The following is a 20,449-nucleotide window of genomic DNA, read 5'->3' on the forward strand; positions in this document are numbered from 1 at the left end:
GTCCACGAGCCAGAGATTATGGTGTGCGAAGTGAAGTCGAGTTATATAGCCTATGTCAGAGAGAAGTATCTGAAGTTGTGCAGCCAAGCTTTCGTTTCATCAAACCATGTTTCTGCTTTCGAGTGGAAAGCTACGTTCTAGCAAGCAAGCAGGAAGGCACCACTTTCAAATTTAAGATGGACTAAAATCTATAAATGTTAAATATATGCGGCAGTTATCCGGCCCTACAGCCAATATATCTTCTTCGAGTGATAGATAGAAAAACTGACAGAAGCAAAAAAGCGGCATTTTCCCACGGGTCCGAAAGTGCTGTCGTCTATTATTTCTACCCATTTCTGTTCGTGATTTCAGCTGAGTTTATCATTCGGTTTTTCGGACTTGGGATTGCGGTAGAGAAATGGTATCAGGTGTGACTAATAAACTATAAAAGTTATCTCATTGCTAAAGAAATTGGAGCTTATCCTCAGCTCCTTTCTAAGTGGTGACGTTAGAAAGTTGGCCTATGCAAAAAAAAAAAAAAAAAAATCAACTTTAGAACTAAAACAGATAGAATTTTTTTCGACGGCAGTAGATACCTCTTGATGAGCTGATCAAAGTATATGTCATCCATTTTTTGGTACAAAAATTCCTTCATGAGGTATACCAGTTAGTAAGTTTCAAGGGGTTGACAACTTCAGTAGTGAGGTACACACTGAAACCAAAAATAGGCCGATACAAATTGTGAGACATGTAGATGACTTGTGAGCAGCAGTCGGCTGTTAGATCACAATCACCTTCGGCAATGAGGGGTTAGCAAGTTTTGCTAGTTGGTGTATCTATTATTTGTTTCCAGTGTATTTGATGGTAAAACCAATCTGGTTCCAGTGGTAAGACATGTGGGGGACTTGTAAGTAATAATCGGTTGTTAGGCTACATTCATCTTCAGTGGTGAGGGGTTTGCAACTTTGCTATTTGGTGTATCCATTTATTTGTTTCCGGTGAACTTGATGCCTATCACGGGAGAGGGACTTGTAAGTAAGAATCGGTTCACTTTGGGCTTATTTGTATATTTATTGTGTCTCTCGATCGGGTTGCCTCCATGACACCTTTGAAACATGCGGAATCTGGGACGTCCAACATCCAGCACTGTAAGCCGTGTTTGATCTACATTCACCTTCGAGATCCATTTTGACGAAAACGGAAGTCTGAAATCAGGAACAAAAATCTCGAAGGTCGGGGTACACCAACTAGTAAAATTTACAAACCCCATATCACCGAGCCTAACAACCGGTTCTTACTTACAAGTTCCCTGAAACATTGGTCAAATATGTAAAACGGCATACAACGCTTATTACAGATTCGTCTTTTCCTTGGTGCGTGTTGTAATAACGCGAATAAGCAAAATAGACCTTTACTTCATTCTCCCTAATACATTTTTGTAGATAGGAGCTTGAAACTTCTACAATAAGGTTCTCTGATACGCTGAATCTGATGGTGTGATTTTCGTTAAGATTCTATGACTTTTAGGGGGTGTTTCCCCCTATTTTCTAAAATAACGCAAATTTTCTCAGGCTCGTAACTTTTGATGGGTAAGACTAAACTTGATGAAACTTATGTATTTAAAACCAGCATTAAAATGCGATTCTTTTGATATAGCTATTGGTATCAAAATTCCATTTTTTAGAGTTTTGGTTACTATTGAGCCGGGTCGCTCCTTACTACAGTTCGTTACCACGAACTGTTTGATTTGATATTTAGAAGGCATCTTAAATCATCTTGTGCTTTAAAGTTCTAATTTTAAATTCCGACCAGATCCTGTGACATTGGGGGGAGTTGGAGGGGGAAACCGGAATTCTTGAAAAACGTAAAAATTGGGGTATTTTTATCTTATGAATAGATGATCGGATCTTAATGAAATTAGATTTTTAGAAGGAATCCATGTCTCAGAGCTCTTATTTCAAATCCCGACCAGATCTTTTGACATTGGGGGGAGTTGGAGGGGGAAATCTTGGAAAAACACTTGGAGTGGAGGAATCGGGATGAAGCTTGGTGGATAGAATTAACAAATGTCCTTGATACGTGATTGACAGAATCGTACTTGATTCGCTCTCTTTGGAGGAGTTGGGGGGAGGGGTTCAGAGATTTGGCGAGTTTGGTGCTTCTGGATGGACGTGCTTGGACGATGAAAATTGGTAGGCGTGTCAGGGAGCTGCACAATTTGACTTGATAAAGTCGTTTTCCCAGATTCGACCATCTGGGGGGCTAAAGGGAGAGGAAAAATTAGAAAAAATTAGGTATTTATAACTTACGAGTGGGTGATCGGATCTTAATGAATTTTGATATTTAGAAGGACATCGTGACTTAGAGTTCTTATTTTAAATCCTGACCGACATTAAGCCTCTTATTTTCCTTTTTAAATCAATCTATTGATTCATAGAATTTTGTTAGAGCTCATACCATATGATCTCTTGGCTCTTAGCTCTTCTCGCCTCGTCACAAGTGCCATATGAGCTCTTAGCTCTTGTTTTCTATCAATTTTCTCCTTAATACCCTTTGTCTTATTAGTAGTAGTAGCGCGCACATACCTTTTGGTCAACTGATCATCCGGTTCATCATTTCTTTTTTTTTTTTATGTGTTTGTGCTGTTGCATTGGTGATTTCTCTTTTCATAATATAGTGAACAGTGGGCAAATTGCATAACTTCCAGTTATTGTCCTAGGCAAAATAATGTTTCAAAATCTTATTGAATGGCTTTGGGGACTGCTTCTTCTCCAAGCCACTTTAGGAGTTGTCATAGAAACTTCGGAGGGAATATATTTGTATAATATAATGCAATAGTGGATAATCTTCCATCGATTTTGTATGGCCTGTGTAACCTAATGTTTAGAGGCAAATGTGGCAATGTGGCCTCTAAAACTAGGGCAATATTAATATAACTTTTTAGTAGAACTTGACCAATCTTGGAAACTAAGAAATTCCAAACCAAAATAAAATGGTAAAATAATGGCTTGTGTCATCTTTTTACCTTATTTAGGGTTCTGGGACATCTAAGCTTCTATCAGTTCAGTGTGGAGCTTGAAGAAATGGTAGTGGAAAAATGCCCAGTGAGAAAAATGTAATTGAAAATAACTAAACTTTTTCAGCTCGTTACTTCTGAATGAAATGTGTTAATCTGTATGTCTTTCTGTGAATGGTAAATCATATCCTATACGCCTAGAATGAGGTCATGGAGTTGCTTCCGTTTATTGTGTAATTACAGAAAAAATACTAGTTTTATTTAACTGAAAGTAAGCAGCGGACATTAAAACTTAAAACGAACAGAAATTACTCCGTATATGAAATGGGTTGTTCCCTCTTTACGCTAAAGCTTATTGTTTTAAAAAGCAGAATTGTGGCAAAGAGTCAAACTTTAGCGTAAAGAGCGAGGGATTGCGGAGGGGACAACCCATTTCATATACGGAGTAGTTTCTGTTCGTTTTAAGTTTTAATGTCGCTCCTTGCTTTCAGTTAAAAAAACTAGTTTTTTTTTCTGTAATTTCTGAACGTTTTTGAATTGAGCCATGTTTGATTTTGGCTCTCCACGCATAAATTATTAAAATGAAATTTGCATATTAATTCCTTTTTTGGCTAAATGGCTTTCTCTTAGTTTTGATTAGACGATTTTGAGAAACAACAGGTGGGGAAGGAGGCCTAGTTGCCCTCCAATTTTTTGGTTACATAAAAAGGCAACTATAAATTTTAATTTTTAACGAATGTTTTTATTAGTAAAAAATATACGTAACTTAAGAATTAACTTACGTAACAAACTTTTATATTCTTAAATTTGTATTATGTATATGAGGGGGTTTGTACCCTCGTTAATAACTCGCTCTTTGCACTAAATCGTAAGCTCTGTCCCAATTCTTTAAAAATGACCCCTGAATCAGAAAGGCCGTAGAATAAATAGTTGAAATTACTAAAAATACTATAGGATAAAGAGCGAGGTATTTATCTCCTCCTAAATACCTCGCTCTTTATGCTAAAGTATTTTTAGAACCCTCTAAAAAAGTATTTTAGAACCCCTAATAATCTCTGTTCGTTTTAAGTTTCATTGCTACTCCTTACTTTCAATTGAAAAAACTTTTCCATGTTAATTTGTTCATTGTTTTTTTATATAGTAATTTTAGAAAATCCTGCGCCCTTTTAATTGAATTTCTGTTCCCCCATGACATATTTTTCCAACGAAAGATCCTCCTACACAGCCCCTTCCCCTCAACCCCACCCCCAAAACCAAAAAAATCCCCCTGAAAACGTCTGTACACTTCCCAATAACCATTATTATATGTAAACACTGGTCGAAGTTTGTAACTTGCAGCCCCCCCCCCAGGGACTGTGGGGGGAGTAAGTCATTGCCAAAGACTTAGTTATTATGGTTTTTGACTATGCGAAACAAAATGGATATCTCAAAATTTTGACACGTTGACTTTGGAGAAAAAATTAGCGTGTGAGGGGGCCTAGGTGCCCTCCAATTTTTTTAGTCACTTAAAAAGGGCACTAGAACTTTTCATTTCCGTTAGAATGAGCCCTCTTGCGACATTCTACGACCACTTGGTCGATACGATGACTCGTAGGGAAAAGAAAAAAAACAACAAATAAACACGCACCCGTGATTTGTCTTCTGGCAAAAAATACGAAATTCCACATTTTGAAATTTTTGCTATAGGGTTCTCTGATACGCCGCATGCGATGGTGTTATTTTCGTTAAGATTCCAGGACTTTTAGGGGGGGTTTCCCCCTATTTTCCAAAATAAGCCAAATTTTCTCAGGCTCGTAACTTTTGATGACAAAGACTAAATTTGATGAAACTTATATATTTAAAATCAGCATAAAAATCCTTTTAGAGTTTTTTAGAGTTTCGTTTACTATTGAGCCGGGTCGCTCCTTACTACAGTTCGTTACCACGAACTGTTTGATAATTTTTGTTTGTTTGAGCTGTCTTTTGCTTTTCGTATGAATTAAGACAAATAAGAAAGTTAAACTTACAATGAACGCAAATTACCACTAAGAAGAGTTGTTGATCATTTCAGATATTATCAAAGGCTAGTGTCATTAGCGCTTTACTGGACATGATATATATTTTTACCAGTGCCATATCCAGGATTTTTTTTCGGGGGGTGGGGGCATTTTACACAAGGATTTTGTCAGGGGTGGGGGGTTACATAAAAACACATAAAAGAAAGTTTTATATCCATTTTTGTTACGTTTTTACAAGTCAGACACACATTTCAGATTGGGGGGGGGGGTCAAACCCCCTTTCCCCTGGCCTGAATTTTTACAATTGTTTTTTGATTATATTATTAAAACATATAAATTCTAATCAATTTTCCAGGAGAAAAACCCAAATTTCTTAGAATAAATACTTTTGTTGCGACTAGTCAGTTTTCAAAATTTTCGAAAAACTTTTGACTTATTACATAGTGTTCTGGAGGTCTGACAGTGAACTTGTTTTCCATAAACAATTAAGTTGGCTTATAACTCTTCTGGAAGTTGAGTGAAGTATAAAAATCAGATGCTTGAAAATGTGTTCTTAGTAATCTTCTTGAACTGTAACACGGATTAAGGCAATCCTGAAGAGAAATCGACACTGGTGATCCTTCTGTTTTTATACATTAAAAAAATATTTGGGGGACGTCCCCCCCAGAAAAAAATAGTTTGGAGCATTACACAAATTACTTGTAAGTTTACTTGTCCGTACTTTTCTATGTAAACAGCCAAAAATTTAATCATTTTTCCACAAAATATTCATAAAAATATTTTGCTTTGAAAAGAGTTAATACGCGTCCATTACGTCTGTCTATTCACGGTTCACTTGAAGCTTTTTGAGTTAAACAGCGTTAATTTCTTCATCTCTCTGCACCATTTGTTTCACTCTGGACTTTTCTAAGAGAAAAAAGTGGTATATAAACCCGTGTTTCCAGCTGGAATTTTAGTTCGTGTTTGCCTTTTCTGGAATTAGTCCTCATAACGGATAAAAGATGTTTCACTGTTTATCAAAGCGTTAGTCCTTATTATATCTTTTGATTAAGCTTGAGATCTTTGATTATAATGGCTCTAAGCCACCATAGAGTTATTTAGTGACCAAATCTATTAACTTGATCACGTCAGGTAGACTATCTGATTACCCTTACTGCATGTCTATCTGCCTTATTTCTGCCCTAGGATGATAGAGTATCATGGAGAAGTGAAAACAATCATATTTATACAACTCTTAAAAAGCTTTCAAGTCTTGGATTACTTCGTCTTGAACGGGGGATTGGCAAAGAAGACCCATTGCTGGTATTTATTGAGTTAAGACAAATAGGATTCTGTCACTCACAAACTCTTTTCACATTTTCTGGGTATTTTCAGATACTTTGTCAAGATATCCTATAAGTTGGCATGAAAACCATAACAGTTTAGAGCTTTTCCCTCTAAAGAAAAACATTCAGAACTTATTGAAAAAATCTCATGTTGAAAATAATAACAACATTCGTTAAGGGCTTTGCAAAATATCTTCGGTAGACATGTACTTACCATTTTTTCTTTTTCTGGCTTATGGTTTGACCCTCCCCCCCCCGAAATGTTTATCCGAATCTTAAAAAATGTGACAAAATGCTTATAAAAATTTGATGTGTTTTTTAAGTTTTTTGTACACTCCTCCCCGGAAACAAATGACCCTTGGTGAACAAAAACCCTGAACACGGCCTTGTCCAACAGCCATAATATTTTTGGCCGCTTTGGGGTACCTTCCTTATTTAAATTATTTTTAGATGTCCTAAGAAGTTTACAAAGATACGAATCAATCAAGTGTTCTGAAACTGTAATATCTAACAATTCTTGAAGTGCAGACTAAAGATTTGGCTTCGGAACTGATAATACGATTCTTTTGCTAAGATTCTAGGATATCTTCTTGCGATAACTTCTTGAGAGGGGGGTGTAGTCTATGCTTAAATGCGAGGTTGTCTTTCTCCTTTTTAAAACCGGGATTTTGAGTCATTTTGCGGCTATTATAACATATGTGTTATCAGGGCTTCTGTATCGTTATTTTATTTTTGTATTCTTCTTTGGGAATCTGAAAGCTTCATTAATTAAAAAAGTTTTAAAAGCAATGATTTGGTATTTATTAGATTTGGTAGATGTCCCAAAACACGTAAAGTAAACAAAATTATTAATATCATTTTAGTTCAAAAAAATAGATGTTCGTAATTTGCTGTTATCCAGAAAAGTTGTTTAAATAGATTCAGAATAAGCTGTCAGTCACAGTATGTCTTAGCGTGGTAGGAAAAAATCAAATAATTAATTTGCTCTATTCTTATCCAATTGTGGGCTAGTTTCGGGAAATATAAATTCATGAAAACAATGGGTTAATAGCCAAAGCATGGCTTAGCTAGATTTTTTTCTGTTTGAAAATGGTCATGGTCAGCTGTTTTATTATGATAGTCGATCGTTCTTTGTTTATTCCTTTTTCCGGAATTTGAGAGTTTCCGCAATTAGAAAAATCTTAAAAGTGATAATTTGGCTTCTTTTTTTTTATTGAAAAACGGTCGTGGTCAGCATTTTTTCATGATTTTCGACCGTATTATTTTTTTTATTAGGACGAATCAAATAACTTGCTCCTTTCCAATCTGATTGTATGTGAGAGGAGGGGTTGTTGACTTGCACAAATTACGTACATTAGTTTGGGCGTACCAAGTGGGGTGGAACTATGCGGTACACGCGTCGCTCCAAGATATACACCATGTGAGGAGAAGGGGACGACCCTTTTGTGTGAGACTGAACTGAAGGTTGATTAGCTTCTATTCTAAGACGCATGCAAATTTCTTCATTTTTTTTTAAATGCAAATTCTTGGAGACGATTGGGTTAATAGTGAAATTGTTTGGCTTGGTTTTTATGGTTATCTTAAAAACGAGTCGTGGGCAGCGTTATTTCGTGACTTGTATTGCAAAAACCAGTGTTCCTGAGACAGGACTGTATCCAGGATTTTTTTCGGGGGGGGACTCAGGCAGATTTTTTTCGTGGGGTTAAAAAAAGATGTATCAAAAATTTGTTTTGTATTCATTTTTTACGTTTTTACGAGTCTGACAAACATTTCAGGGGGGTGGTCTAACCCCCCTTCCCCGGATACGGCCTTGTCCCGAGAGGAGCTTAATTAAGTAGCTTTTTGAATGAAAATTGGTACTGATTTTTTGGCTTGAAAATAAAATCTTGTGTAGCTAAACCTAAATAAAGAGCCGGTGAACCTCAGAAACTTAGAAACTATCTGTTCGTAGAGTATTTTTTCGTTATGCGAAATTCCTACCATCCTTGGACTAGAAATAGTTACTTAATCAATAAATTCCGCCTAGTTTCGCCTATATGTATTATTGATTAAAGGCTACATGGTTTTCTTTCTTCTATGTCAATAGTATCTCATCTTTGGTCTGCATTCTTTATTTGATTGTCTCTTGGTGTTGATTTGATTTGTACTTATTTATAGCTTATTTATTTTTTTATTACTCCATCTTAAGGGCGTTTCGCCCTCTTTTTGTATAAGATGGGTTATAAATATTGAAAAAGATAAACTTTTAATTGAAGTTAGTTTAAACCCAGTTTTTATTACGGCCATAGTTTACAGTATATTGCCTACTTTTTTATGTATTCCTTTTTGAGAACTTGAATTTTTTGGACATGCATCGTGAAGAGATAAAAAAAAGGAAGCGAAAAATATATAAACATGATCTGGCATAGTGAAATATATGTTAACAGATTAATTAACTGTTTTTTTTTAACGCCTTGTAGATAAGTCAATTCTTGCTTTAGGCCTAAGGGTATCTGTTAGGGCGTTTCACTTTTCATGCACTCTTAAGATGAAGGAGTCAAGGACGTTTTTTAATTCTGTCATCACAAATATTTGTACTCGGTAATGATTAGTTTATTGGTGGCTTCGTTTTTACCAGTTGCATAAATATTCAAAGTTGCGGTTTCGAACTGCTGATTCACCAGTTTTTGGAGATTGATCCTTTTTTCTGTAAGTTTTCACCCTGTTTCGCCGCTTCTTCTTTTGACACCCGAAATTAAGCTCCAACTTTAGCAACATATATTAGTTCCTCTCCTAAAGTTGACACAGCTTTTATCCCTCTCTTATGCTGCAAAACCGCCCTCCTAAGGAAGCGAGTACTAAAGTCATCGTTATGAACTGTACGTCGTTTGTGATATTTATTGACACCATATCCAGATATGGCCTTTATTGACACCATAAGTACAAATGTTTGTTATGTCTACAGTTCAAATGGAGTCCGTTCCTGGTGTGTGTTCGTTTTAAATTAGACTGGAATATTCATTTTCATTTCGTCTTGTTTTAGGACTCACTTATTCACCTATGTCTTTTATGCGCAGTATATTTTATCTTTGCGTTTGAAGTGACTGTTTATTTTAATTTCCGTTCGTTTTGAATTTCATTGATTCATTGATAATAATTTATGTTTTTTTTAATTAGATTATTATGTGAATTTATTTCTGGGGTAAGGTTTATATTAACGGACTATTCACGTGGCTAAGAAATAAACTTACCTCTTTATTCAGCAGAATTGCATCCTGGATCCAAATTTAACATGTATTTGCATCGGAAATGAACTTAAATTTGGATTCAGGGTGCAATTCTGACTATAGAGGTAAGTTTATTCCTTAGCTACCTGAAAAGTCCGTTAATTACCCTATTTCTGCTTTTTTGAGGGGTATTAATTCACAATTAGAGCTATTGAGACAAAAACATGTTATGAAGACAATTCTTACTTCATACTATGCAGAAGAATTATAATTAACACGTTTTGAGCTTTCACTATACTTTCCCCCCATCCATTCCATTCCATAATTTGTATGAGGGTATACAGACTGCATACAGTCCTTTCACCCCTTTGACTTCAAGATGGCACTAGCAATCCTTCTTTTTCATTCTCTCTTCTCTTCTGTTTGGTTTGTGGGAAGTGCGAGTACTTGAGCTACCTGTCCCCAGCAGTTTAAGGCCAAGAGGCCGGCCGGTACCAATACGGCTCTTCCTACTCACTCTCGCTCTCTTCTGCACAGTAGATCTTCATTACTAAATTAGCTTGTTTTCCATTGTCTTTTTCATAATTTGGATCATCATCCTATAGATTGGCCTTTCAGTATTAGGAGGTAGTTGGAAACTAATGATGGAGTCAAACATTTCTTCAATATTCAGTTTTTTACAAATTATCTTAATCTTATTAGTTTCGGGTGCAAGTATATGGCAATCAAAAAATATGTGTTGGGGAGTTTCCTCTGTTGTTAAACACCACCTGCATAGTGGAGAATGATACAAATTCCATTGAAATCGGACAGAATTCAGAAAAAGATATCCTGATTTCAGTCTATAGTACCACACTGTGTCTTCTCTAGAACGAAATGGGGAATTTCGAAATGGTAGACACTTTATTTGTCCACGGCGTTTCATAATATCTCGTAGGTTCCCCAATTTTGATTCTGGTTGGGGGTCAATATTTGCTGCTTCATTTGCTAGCCTATCAGCAGTCACGTTATGAATCAGTTCTTTATGACTAGGAATATGCTGGAAGCAAACAAAAATACCACATTTATTTAATCTTGGTAGATCATCTCTTATTAATTTTAAATCTGAATCAGCAGCCTCATAATTAATTTTTCTTATTAATTGAATTGCAGAATTTGAATTTGTAAGGATTAACACATTCTTTGACGAAAGGTTTAGTCTGGCCATAGTTTCAAGTGCTTTATGTATAGCAAATAACTCTGCTGACAGAATTGAAGTGTGGGATGGAAGAGTTGCTGATATATTCAAGGAAACATGAGGAATACACACACCTGCTCCTGCTCTTGATCCTTTTACTGAACCATCCGTGAAAGCTAGAATATGTTTAGGAAAGTGTGAGGATATCTTATTAGCAAAGAGTTGACAGACATACTGATCTGAATAATGTGACTTGTCTTTAGAAACTAACTGAAAATGACAATCAGGAGCCACCATTTCCCATGGTGGAGATTTTGGAAAAGGGTAACTATCCGCCTGTTCATTTTTCCAATTTGGGTAATCTTTTAGATACTGGCAAAAAGAAGATAGTAGGTGTTGGGGCTTAGCAGTATTTCCAAAAGTGGAGGGAAAAACTGCATGGATTTTGCCATATGTTTGTATTTTTGTGAAATAGCAGTTTCTCTGCATAGTAGCATTGTCTTTCAGAGCAGGTAGTCCAGAAAGTTCTTTGAGCTTAACCACTGCAGTATGTTTGTGGAGCCCCAAAGCAATTCTGATGGCTGAATTTTGGAGTGTCTCAAGGGTATTGAACAAGGTAACCGGCATATTTGTAAGAAATTGTATGCCATATTCCAATTTAGATCGAATATACATTTTGTAAAAGTCAATAATGAACGTTGGTGAAGATCCCCATTTAGATCCTGCAAGTCGTTTGAGGATGGTTAGCCGTTTTAAAATTGTCATTCTTAACATCATTAAATGTGGTTGCCATTTTAAACGAGAATCAAGAATCATGCCCAGTAGCCAAACTGACGGCTCATAGACTATCTCACTCTCCTCTATCCTTAAGGGTTTCGGAAGGATTACTTGTCGTTTATGGAACACAATTGCTTTTGTTTTTGGTATAGAAATGGGCAATCCAAAGGCTTTAGAAAACAGGCACACATCATATATATCTTCCTGAATGATGTTTTGGAGTAAAGTTATGTTCTTATGTCTGTTCCACACAAGGAGATCGTCAGCAAATTCTCCATGTTTTGACTGGCTTCTAAGTTTTAGTTCAGAAATATATAGTGTAAATAAAAGAGGGCTTATGACAGTTCCTTGTGGGAGACCATCTTCAACTTGTTTTCTTACAGACAGTATTTCATTATATCCCCCTCGTGTTTGTCCGTTTTTTGATTTCGTCAGCGTTGATGCAATTTACGTGTATTAAGTTAAAACAAGGGTGAGCATTAAAAAATGCTTATGGAATGTATAATTTGGGCTATATATTTACACATTACGGGGTCGGGCATAAAGTGTAGTGGAATCACCCTCTTAATTGTTAACTTCAATTCGCAGAGATTGTTGTTTTCGGCCAACACCTAGGGATGAACGAAAAGCAGGTCGTCCTCGCTTGGGGTGGGAGGATGTCGTAAGGAAAGATTTAAGGGAAATGGGAACTTCATGAGAGGGCGTAAAGAGAGAGGCTTTGCATAGATTGGGATAAAGGAGGAGCCTGGGTAGCTGTGTTGGCTACAGGTGGCTTTGTTCTGTGGTGACTTGTTAGTAGTAGTGTAAAATAAGAATTGTTTTCTTAACATGTTTCCTTCTCAATAACCCCAATTGAGAATTAATACCGTCTTAGGTTTTAATATGGCTTTTTACTTTTCTTTGAAAAACTTCTTCCCAGGAAAATATGTTTTCTTAATAGTGATAAAAATATCACAGGGCTATGAATTCATTTTCAAGAGTTTGTTTCTTTAATGTTCTTTTTGAAATTTGCCTTTTTTAAACTTCTTCCTAAACCTCTATGTATCCACAGTTAATGGATTTGGTACCGTACCATGACGAACCTGGTCTATTTCTCTCTCTAAAAAAGAAGGACTCTATCCATTCTATGATATGAAGCAGAAAGCATCTATAGTATTATCAGGGCCGTTTTCTTTCCGGGGGCGAGGGGTACAAAAGAAAATTATAAAAAACGCATCAAAAATTTTGTTTATATTCGTTTTCGTTACGTTTTTACGAGTTGGACCCAATGAGGCATGAGAAATCACGAAAAGGAGTGTATTTTTAGGCTTACATTTTCCAAATTTTACTAGACAGAACTTTTTCCCGGTCCCTTAAGGAGTGCAAATAAATCTTCTCCCCCATTTGTATGCAGGTATGCAATGATTATACAGTTGTTTTGTGTCATTATAATCAAATAATTATAAAAAAGGCAAGCTGGCTACTTTTACTTTCATAATAATCTGTTATCAAATTGCTATTATCGCTATTTCCTTTGTCGGTTCAGGTTATAATTTTTTTTAGCATCGCGAATTCGGCTCATTGTAGGTTTTGATAGTCATAATTAAGTGAAACACTATCTTGTCTCAAAATAGAACATACCTGTTTTTGTCTGACCAATATTTAAAACATTTGCAACTAGCAAATATTTTGCTAGTCACTGTTATTATGAAAGTAAAAGTAGCCAGCTTGCCTTTTTTATAATTATTTTTTTCCTACAATTGAAGTCACCAGCTGAGTTCATCCTTGTCATATCATTATTTGAAATTTCTAATTTGATGCGAAAATCTGTTCATGCTTGTCATCCCCAGCCAAAATTAAACCATGTTCATGTGCTTGCTTTGCTGGGCACCGTCGTTACTTTGGAACAGTCCCAGCAGTGGTATCAATTTGTATCAAAATATTATTTTAATATTCACATGGGGAAGGGGGCAAAATGAATTTCTGAATATCTAAGGGGCAAACTTGTCTTTTTAGAAGATGAAAGCGTCGAAAAGGCATTTTCAATGAACATATCCGGAAAAGGTATTTTTCTAATTTTAGGAGGGGAAATCTTGGAGACACCCCCCCAATTAATACAACTCATTCCCAGTTTGTAGTCTCTTATAAGACGCCTAGATGGACTGAAATATCTGGGCATTGGTGCCTAATACTTAGTTATCTGTGCATGAGGACAGGTCTTTAACTGATCAAAAGGCCGATTATTTTGTTATTTGATCAGAATAACGATTAAAGATTCATAATGCTCCAAGACTCAAATGGTCTCCTGCAGTATCAGTTGAATTTACCTGATATAGACTCACCCTCAACCTCTAGTTGCTCAATTTGTATCTGTATTATCGACTACAACAAAAAAAACCACACAAACAAAAAAAAAAACAAGGCGTTATTTTTGACTACCCAAATGCGCACTCCATAGGTGGTAATCCGCTTCGTAGGTAGATTACACAAGTTTTCTCTTATTTGACGATTTGAATTCCGTACTTTTCTATTTTGTGATTCATTTTTAGGTGCTACCGCTGTTGTTAAAATTGTGACTGATTTTATAATTCATTATGTGATCTATTTTGTGATTCATTTTTAGGTGCTGCCGCTATTGTTAATATGCCCTGCCCATTTGTGTCGCGATTTTCTACATCGTTTTTTAGAAGCAATGGATCAGTTCTGTTGAAAAACTTCGGGGAATATTGTCCTTTTGTTGCCCGACATGTATCTTCTTCTACAGCAGATAATTCTGTCGTCGATGCTCCAACTCGATCATCTACCGGTAAGATGCTATTATAATTGGGTTTGATTGGGCTGCTACCCGAGTTGGAGTTTTTATTTTTCCATTTATTCCGTTTTTTCAATTTATTTTTCCATTTATTCCGTTTTTTCAAGACCATAAATTCAGTTTAAATTTGGAATGTCTCTGAGGTTTATTGAATGAAAGGCATATATAAAAGTCCTCTGATACACAGTAGATTTTAATTTGGGACTCATTTACATCAATAATTGAGACGTTTTTGATAGTGTTGAAATTAGCGATTGTAATTAAGTCACTAGTTGATTTTAATAACTAGATTGCTTGAACATCAAGGAAAATCACTTTTTTGCATCGGTAGCACTAATCTGTCTCTCGTTTTATGGCACTTGGTATTAACCAAGTGACATATAGCAATCGCAAATTCTGTCGGTCTGTCGGTCCCGGTTTTGCTACTTTAGGCACTTCCAGGTAAGCTAGGACGATGAAATTTGGCAGGCGTATCAGGGATCGGACCAGATTAAATTAGAAATAGTCGTTTTCCCGTCTGGGGGGCCCAGACGGGAATGATCATTTGACCATCTGGGGGGGGAGTGGGGGCCCGTTAATTCCCAAAAAATAGAAAAATTGAAATATTTTTAACTTACGAACGGTTGATCAGATCTTCATGAAATTTGGTGTTTGGAAGGATATCGTGTCTCAGAGCTGTTATTTTAAATCCCGGCCGGATCTGGTGATATTGGGGGGAGGGAGTTGGGAGGGGGAAACCTAAAATCTTGGAAAACACTTAGAGTGGAGGGATCGAGATGAAACTTGGTGGGGAAAATAAGCACAAGTCCTAGATACATGATTGACATAACCGGAACGGATCCGCTCTCTTTGGGGTGGTTGGGGGGGGGGTGTAATTCTGAAAAATTAGAAAAAATGAGGTATTTTTAACTTACGAAGGGGTGATCGGAACTCAATGAAATTTGATATTTAGAAGGATATCATATCTCAAAGCTCTTATTTTAAGTCGCGACCGGATCTGGTGTCATTGGGGGGAGTTTGGGGTGGGGGAACGTAAAATGATGGAAAACGCTTAGATTGGAGGGATCGGGATGAAACTTGGTGGGAAAAATACGTAGAAGTCTTAGATACGTGATTTACATGATTGGAACGAATCCGCTCTATTGGGGAGGGGGGTAATTCTGAAAAATTAGTAAAAATGACGTATTTTCAACTTAGGAAGGAGTGATCGGATCTTAATGAAATTTCATATTTAGAAGGACCTTGTAACTCAGATCTCTTATTTTAAATCTCAACCGGATCCAGCGTAATTGGGGGGGGGGCAGTTGGGAGGTACCGGAAATCTTTGAAAATACTTAAAGCGGTGAGATCAGGATGAAACTGGATGGGAAGAATAAAAACCTGCCTAAGATACGTGACTGACATAACCGGACCGGATCTGCTCTCTTTGGTGGAGGTGGGGGGGGGGGGTAATTTTGAAAATTGATGTATTTGTAACTTACGAAAGGGTGACCAGATCTTAATGAAATTTGATATTTAGAAGGATCTTGTGCTTTAAAGCTCTAATGTTAAATTCTGACCAGATCCTGTGACATTGGGGGGATTGGAGGGGGAAACCGGAATTCTTAGAAAACGTGAAAATTGGGGTATTTTTATCTTACGAATAGGTGATCGGATCTTAATGAAATTTTATATTTAGAAGGAATTCATGTCTCAGAGCTCTTATTTCAAATCCCGACCAGATCTTTTGACATTGGGGGAAGTTGGAGGGGAAATCTTGGAAAACACTTTGAGTGGAGGAATCGGGATGAAGCTTGGTGGATAGAATAAGCAAATGTCCTTGATACTTGATTGATGGAACCGTACTGGATTTGCTCTCTTTGGGGGAGTTGGGGGGAGGGGTTCAGTGATTTGGCGAGTTTGGTGCTTCTGGACGTGCTAGGACGATGAAAATTGGTAGGCGTGTCAGGGAGCTGCACAAATTGACTTTATAAAGTTGTTTTCCCAGATTCGACCATCTGGGGGGCTAAAGGGAGAGGAAAAATTAGAAAAAATTAGGTATTTATAACATGCGAGTGGGTGATCGGATCTTAATGAATTTCGATATTTAGAAAAACATCGTGACTCAGAGCTCTTATTTTTAATCCTGACCGGCATTAAGCCTCTTATTTTCCTTTTAAATCAATCTATTCATTCATAGAATTTTGTTAGAGCTCATACCATATGATCTCTTGGCTGTTAGCTCTTCATGCCTCGTCACAAGTGCCATATGAGCTCTTAGCTCTTGTTTTTTTTGTTTTTTTTTTTTTTTTCAGCAGGCCTAGCAGGCTTCCAGAACGTCATAGAGAGATGCTTAGTGGCTCATTCAAAAGTTATTTCTGATATCTACGTGCTTTTTATAAATTCAGCGTTCTGCAAATGTCATATGACACTATAACGGCACTTTCTGTGCCATTTCTCAAAGGGTGGCACTAGCATACTATCAGTACGTCATAGACAGATTTCTTACAGTTCATGTAAAAGATATTGCTCATATCTACATTCTTTCTGTAAACTCCATCATCTGTAAGTTCCAATTGTTACTAAAAACGGCAGTTTTGGTGCCGTGTCTCAAGTGGGAAAAGGTTGGGGTTAGCCCTCAAGGGGCTAATGGGCTAGAAGAACATCTAAGAGTGATGTTTAATGGCTCATTTGAAAGCTATTGCTCTTATATACGGGCATTTTTTTTTTTTAATTATACCATTCGCAGTGCGATATAGCACTGAAAACAATACTTTTGATGCCACTTCTTAAGTGGAAAAGCTCTGAAGTACAGAACAGGTACTATTGCAATATATATGTTCTAGAACCCTTAACTGGAGGTTTACAAGAACACCTCCCGTACACTTCCCCTCCCAGCCCCCTTTGTAAGTTTCATAAATCGTCTGCTCATCAGTAAGCTATTGAAACATTAGTAGGCTACCACACCATCGTAGATAGATGTTTTATGGCTTATTAAAAGCTATTGCCTATATTTACCAGGTTTTACAAGTTCTAATACCTATTAGATTTCAAGATTTCAATGTTAACTAGTTTCTGGGGAGTTTACAACGAACTCTTAGTCATGGTTTAAGCAATAGCTGCAACCTAGTAAAGAGCGAACCACAGGTCATAGTAACTAAAAGTTAAAAAACGTTAAAACAGTCTTTTTTCAGGCCTAGTGGGTTGCTAGGACAACATAGAGAGATGCTTAAGAGCTCAATCAAAAGCTCTTTCTCATATGTCCGTTGTTTATATTAATTCCGCCATCTTTAAGTGCCATATCGTACGAAAAAAGGCACTTTTTATGTCGCTTCTCAAGGAGTGGGGCTAGCGGGCTACCAAAACATCTTAGATAGATTTCTAATAGCTCATGTAAAAAATATTGCTCATAGCTACGTTCTTTCTATAAACTCCAACCTCTGCAAGTTTCAAGTGGCACTAAAATGGCACTTTTGGTGCCATGTCTCAAGTGTAAAAGCTGAGGCTATTGGTCTACCAGAACCTTTTAAGTGATGTTTAATGGCTCATTTGAAAACTTTTGCTCATATCTACGTGCTTTTTATCAATTCTACCATTCGTAAGTGAGATATAGCACTGAAAGAAACAGTTTTGGTGCCATTTCTTAAGTGGAAAATCTTGAAAGTGTAAAACGGTATCGCTGTAATAATTATGTTCCAAAACCCTCAACTGGAGGTTTGCAAGAACACCTCCTGCATTAATAAGGTATGCAATTAAAAGTCCTACAAACACCAATATATTAAATTACAATATTAGAGGCATGGTTTAATTAGTTCAGCGCTGGACCTCAAATTAGATTATCATGCGTTCGATTCCAGCTTGGATATTTTTTTTTCAATTATGGTTTGACCCTTCTTATGTTTTCTTTTCAGATAATCTTCTATTTTTGCAAATATGAAACACTGGTTTTTATGGCACTTGGTATTAACCAAGTGACATATAGCAATCGCAAATTCTGTCGGTCTGTTGGTCTGTCTGTCGGTCCCGGTTTCGCTACTTTAGGCACTTCCAGGTAAGCTAGGACGATGAAATTTGGCAAGCGTATCAGGGAACGGACCAGATTAAATTAGAAATAGTCGTTTTCCCGATTTGACCATCCGGGGGGAGTGGGGGGGGGGGGGCGGTTAATTCGGGAAAAATAGAAAAAATGAAGTATTTTTAACTTATGAGCGGGTGATGGGATCTTAATGAAATTTGATGTTTGGAATGATATTGTGTCTCAGAGCTCTTAGGGGGGAAACCTAAAATCTTGGAAAACACTTAGAGTGGAGGGATCGGGATAAAACTTGATGGGAAAAATAAACACAAGTCCCAGATACATGATTGACATAATCGCAACAGATCTGCTCTCTTTGGGGTAGTTGGGGGGGGGGGGGGGGTAATTCTGAAAAATTAAAAAAATGAGGTATAACTTACGAACGGGTGATCGGATCTCAATGAAATATGATATTTAGAAGGATATGGTGTCTTAGAGCTCTTATTTTAAATCCCAACCAGATCTGGTGAAATTGGGGGGCGGGGGAGTCGGGAGGGGGAAACCTAGAACTTTGAAAACACTTAGAGTGGAGGGATGGGGATGAAACTTGGTGGGAAAAATAAACACAAGTCCTAGATACATGATTGACATAAACGGAACGGATCCGCTCTCTTTGGGGTAGATGGGGGGGGGGGGGGTTATTTATGAAAAATCAGAAAAAATGAGGTATTTTTAACTTACGAACGGGTGATCGGATCTCAATGAAATTTGATGTTTAGAAAGATATTATGTCTCAGAGCTGTTATTTTAAACCCGACCGGATCTGGTGACATTGGGGGGGGGGTGGGAGTTTGGAGGGGAAAACCTAAAACTTGGAAAACACTTAGAGTGGAGGGATCGGAATGAAACTTGGTGGAAAAAATAAGCACAAGTCCTAGATACATGATTGACATAACTGGAACGGATCCGCTCTCTTTGGGATAGTTGGGGGAGGGGTTAATTCTGAAAAATTAGAAAAAATGAGGTATTTTTAACTTACGAAGGGGTGATCGGATCTCAATGAAATTTGATATTTAGAAGGATATCATTTTTCAAAGCTCTTATTTTAAATCCTGACCGGATCTGGTGACATTGGGGGAAGTTTGGGGCAAGTGAACCTAAAATCATGGAAAACGCTTAGATTGGAGGGATCGGGATGAAATTTGTTGGGAAAAATCAGCAGAAGTCTTACATACGTGATTTACATAATTGGAACGGATCCGTTCTATTGGGAAGGGGGGTTATTTCTGAAAAATAAGAAAAAATGACGTATTTTTAACTTACGAAGGAGTGATCGGATCTTCATGAAACTTCATATTTAGAAGGACCTCATAACTCAGATCTCTTATTTTAAATCTCAACCGGATCAAGCGTAATTGGGGGGGGGGGGCAGTTTGGGGGACCGGAAATCTTAGAAAATACTTAAAGCAGTGAGATCAGGATGAAACTGGATGGGAAGAATAGAAACCTGTCTAAGATACGTGACTGACATAACCGGACCGGATCTGCTCCCTTTGGTAGAATTGGGGGGGGGGTAATTTTGAAAATTGAGGTATTTGTAACTTACGAAAGGGTGACCAGATCTTAATGAAATTTGATATTAGAAGGATCTTGTGCTTTAAAGTTCTAATTTTAAATTCCGACCTGGTCCTTTGACATTGGGGGGAGCTGGAGGGGGAAACCGGAATTCTTGGAAAACTTGAAAATTTGGGTATTTTTATCTTACAAATAGATGATCGGATCTCAATGAAATTTGGTTTTTAGAAGGAATTCATGTCTCAGAGCTCTTATTTCGAAAAAATAGCTCTTATTTCAAATCCCGACCAGATGTTTTGACATTGGAGGGAGTTGGAGGGGGAAATCTTGGAAAAACACTTGGAGTGGAGGAATCGGGATGAAGCTTGGTGGATAGAATAAACAAATGTTCTTGATACGTGATTGACAGAATCGTACTGGATTCGCTCTCTTTGGGGGAGTTGGGGGAGGGGTTCAGTGATTTGGCGAGTTTGGTGCTTCTGGACGTGCTAGGACGATTAAAATTGGTAGGTCTGTCAGGGAGCTGCACAATTTGATTTGATAAAGTCGTTTTCCCAGATTCGACCGTCTGGGGGGCTAAAGGGAGAGGAAAAATTAGAAAAAATTAGGTAT

At 37.2% G+C, this 20,449-nt stretch overlaps 1 protein-coding gene across 3 annotated transcripts in view; it reads left to right on the forward strand.

Moving 5' to 3' along the window:
• Nucleotides 1–20,449, forward strand: part of LOC136031345 (5-aminolevulinate synthase, non-specific, mitochondrial-like) — a 78,632-nt gene that overhangs the window by 17,593 nt on the left and 40,590 nt on the right. Inside the window, exons 1-2 of one of the 3 annotated variants that reach the window (XM_065710835.1) lie at nucleotides 5,881–6,015; nucleotides 14,080–14,262. In XM_065710835.1, the coding sequence (XP_065566907.1) occupies nucleotides 5,994–6,015; nucleotides 14,080–14,262 (205 nt within the window). In that variant the 5' untranslated portion in view covers nucleotides 5,881–5,993. Of the gene's footprint in view, nucleotides 1–5,880; nucleotides 6,016–8,912; nucleotides 9,006–14,079; nucleotides 14,263–20,449 lie in introns of those variants that run through there. The other 2 variants (XM_065710837.1, XM_065710836.1) reach the window with 2 other exon arrangements.

Source organism: Artemia franciscana, chromosome 9 (assembly GCF_032884065.1).
Source record: "Artemia franciscana chromosome 9, ASM3288406v1, whole genome shotgun sequence".
NCBI lineage: Eukaryota > Metazoa > Arthropoda > Branchiopoda > Anostraca > Artemiidae > Artemia > Artemia franciscana.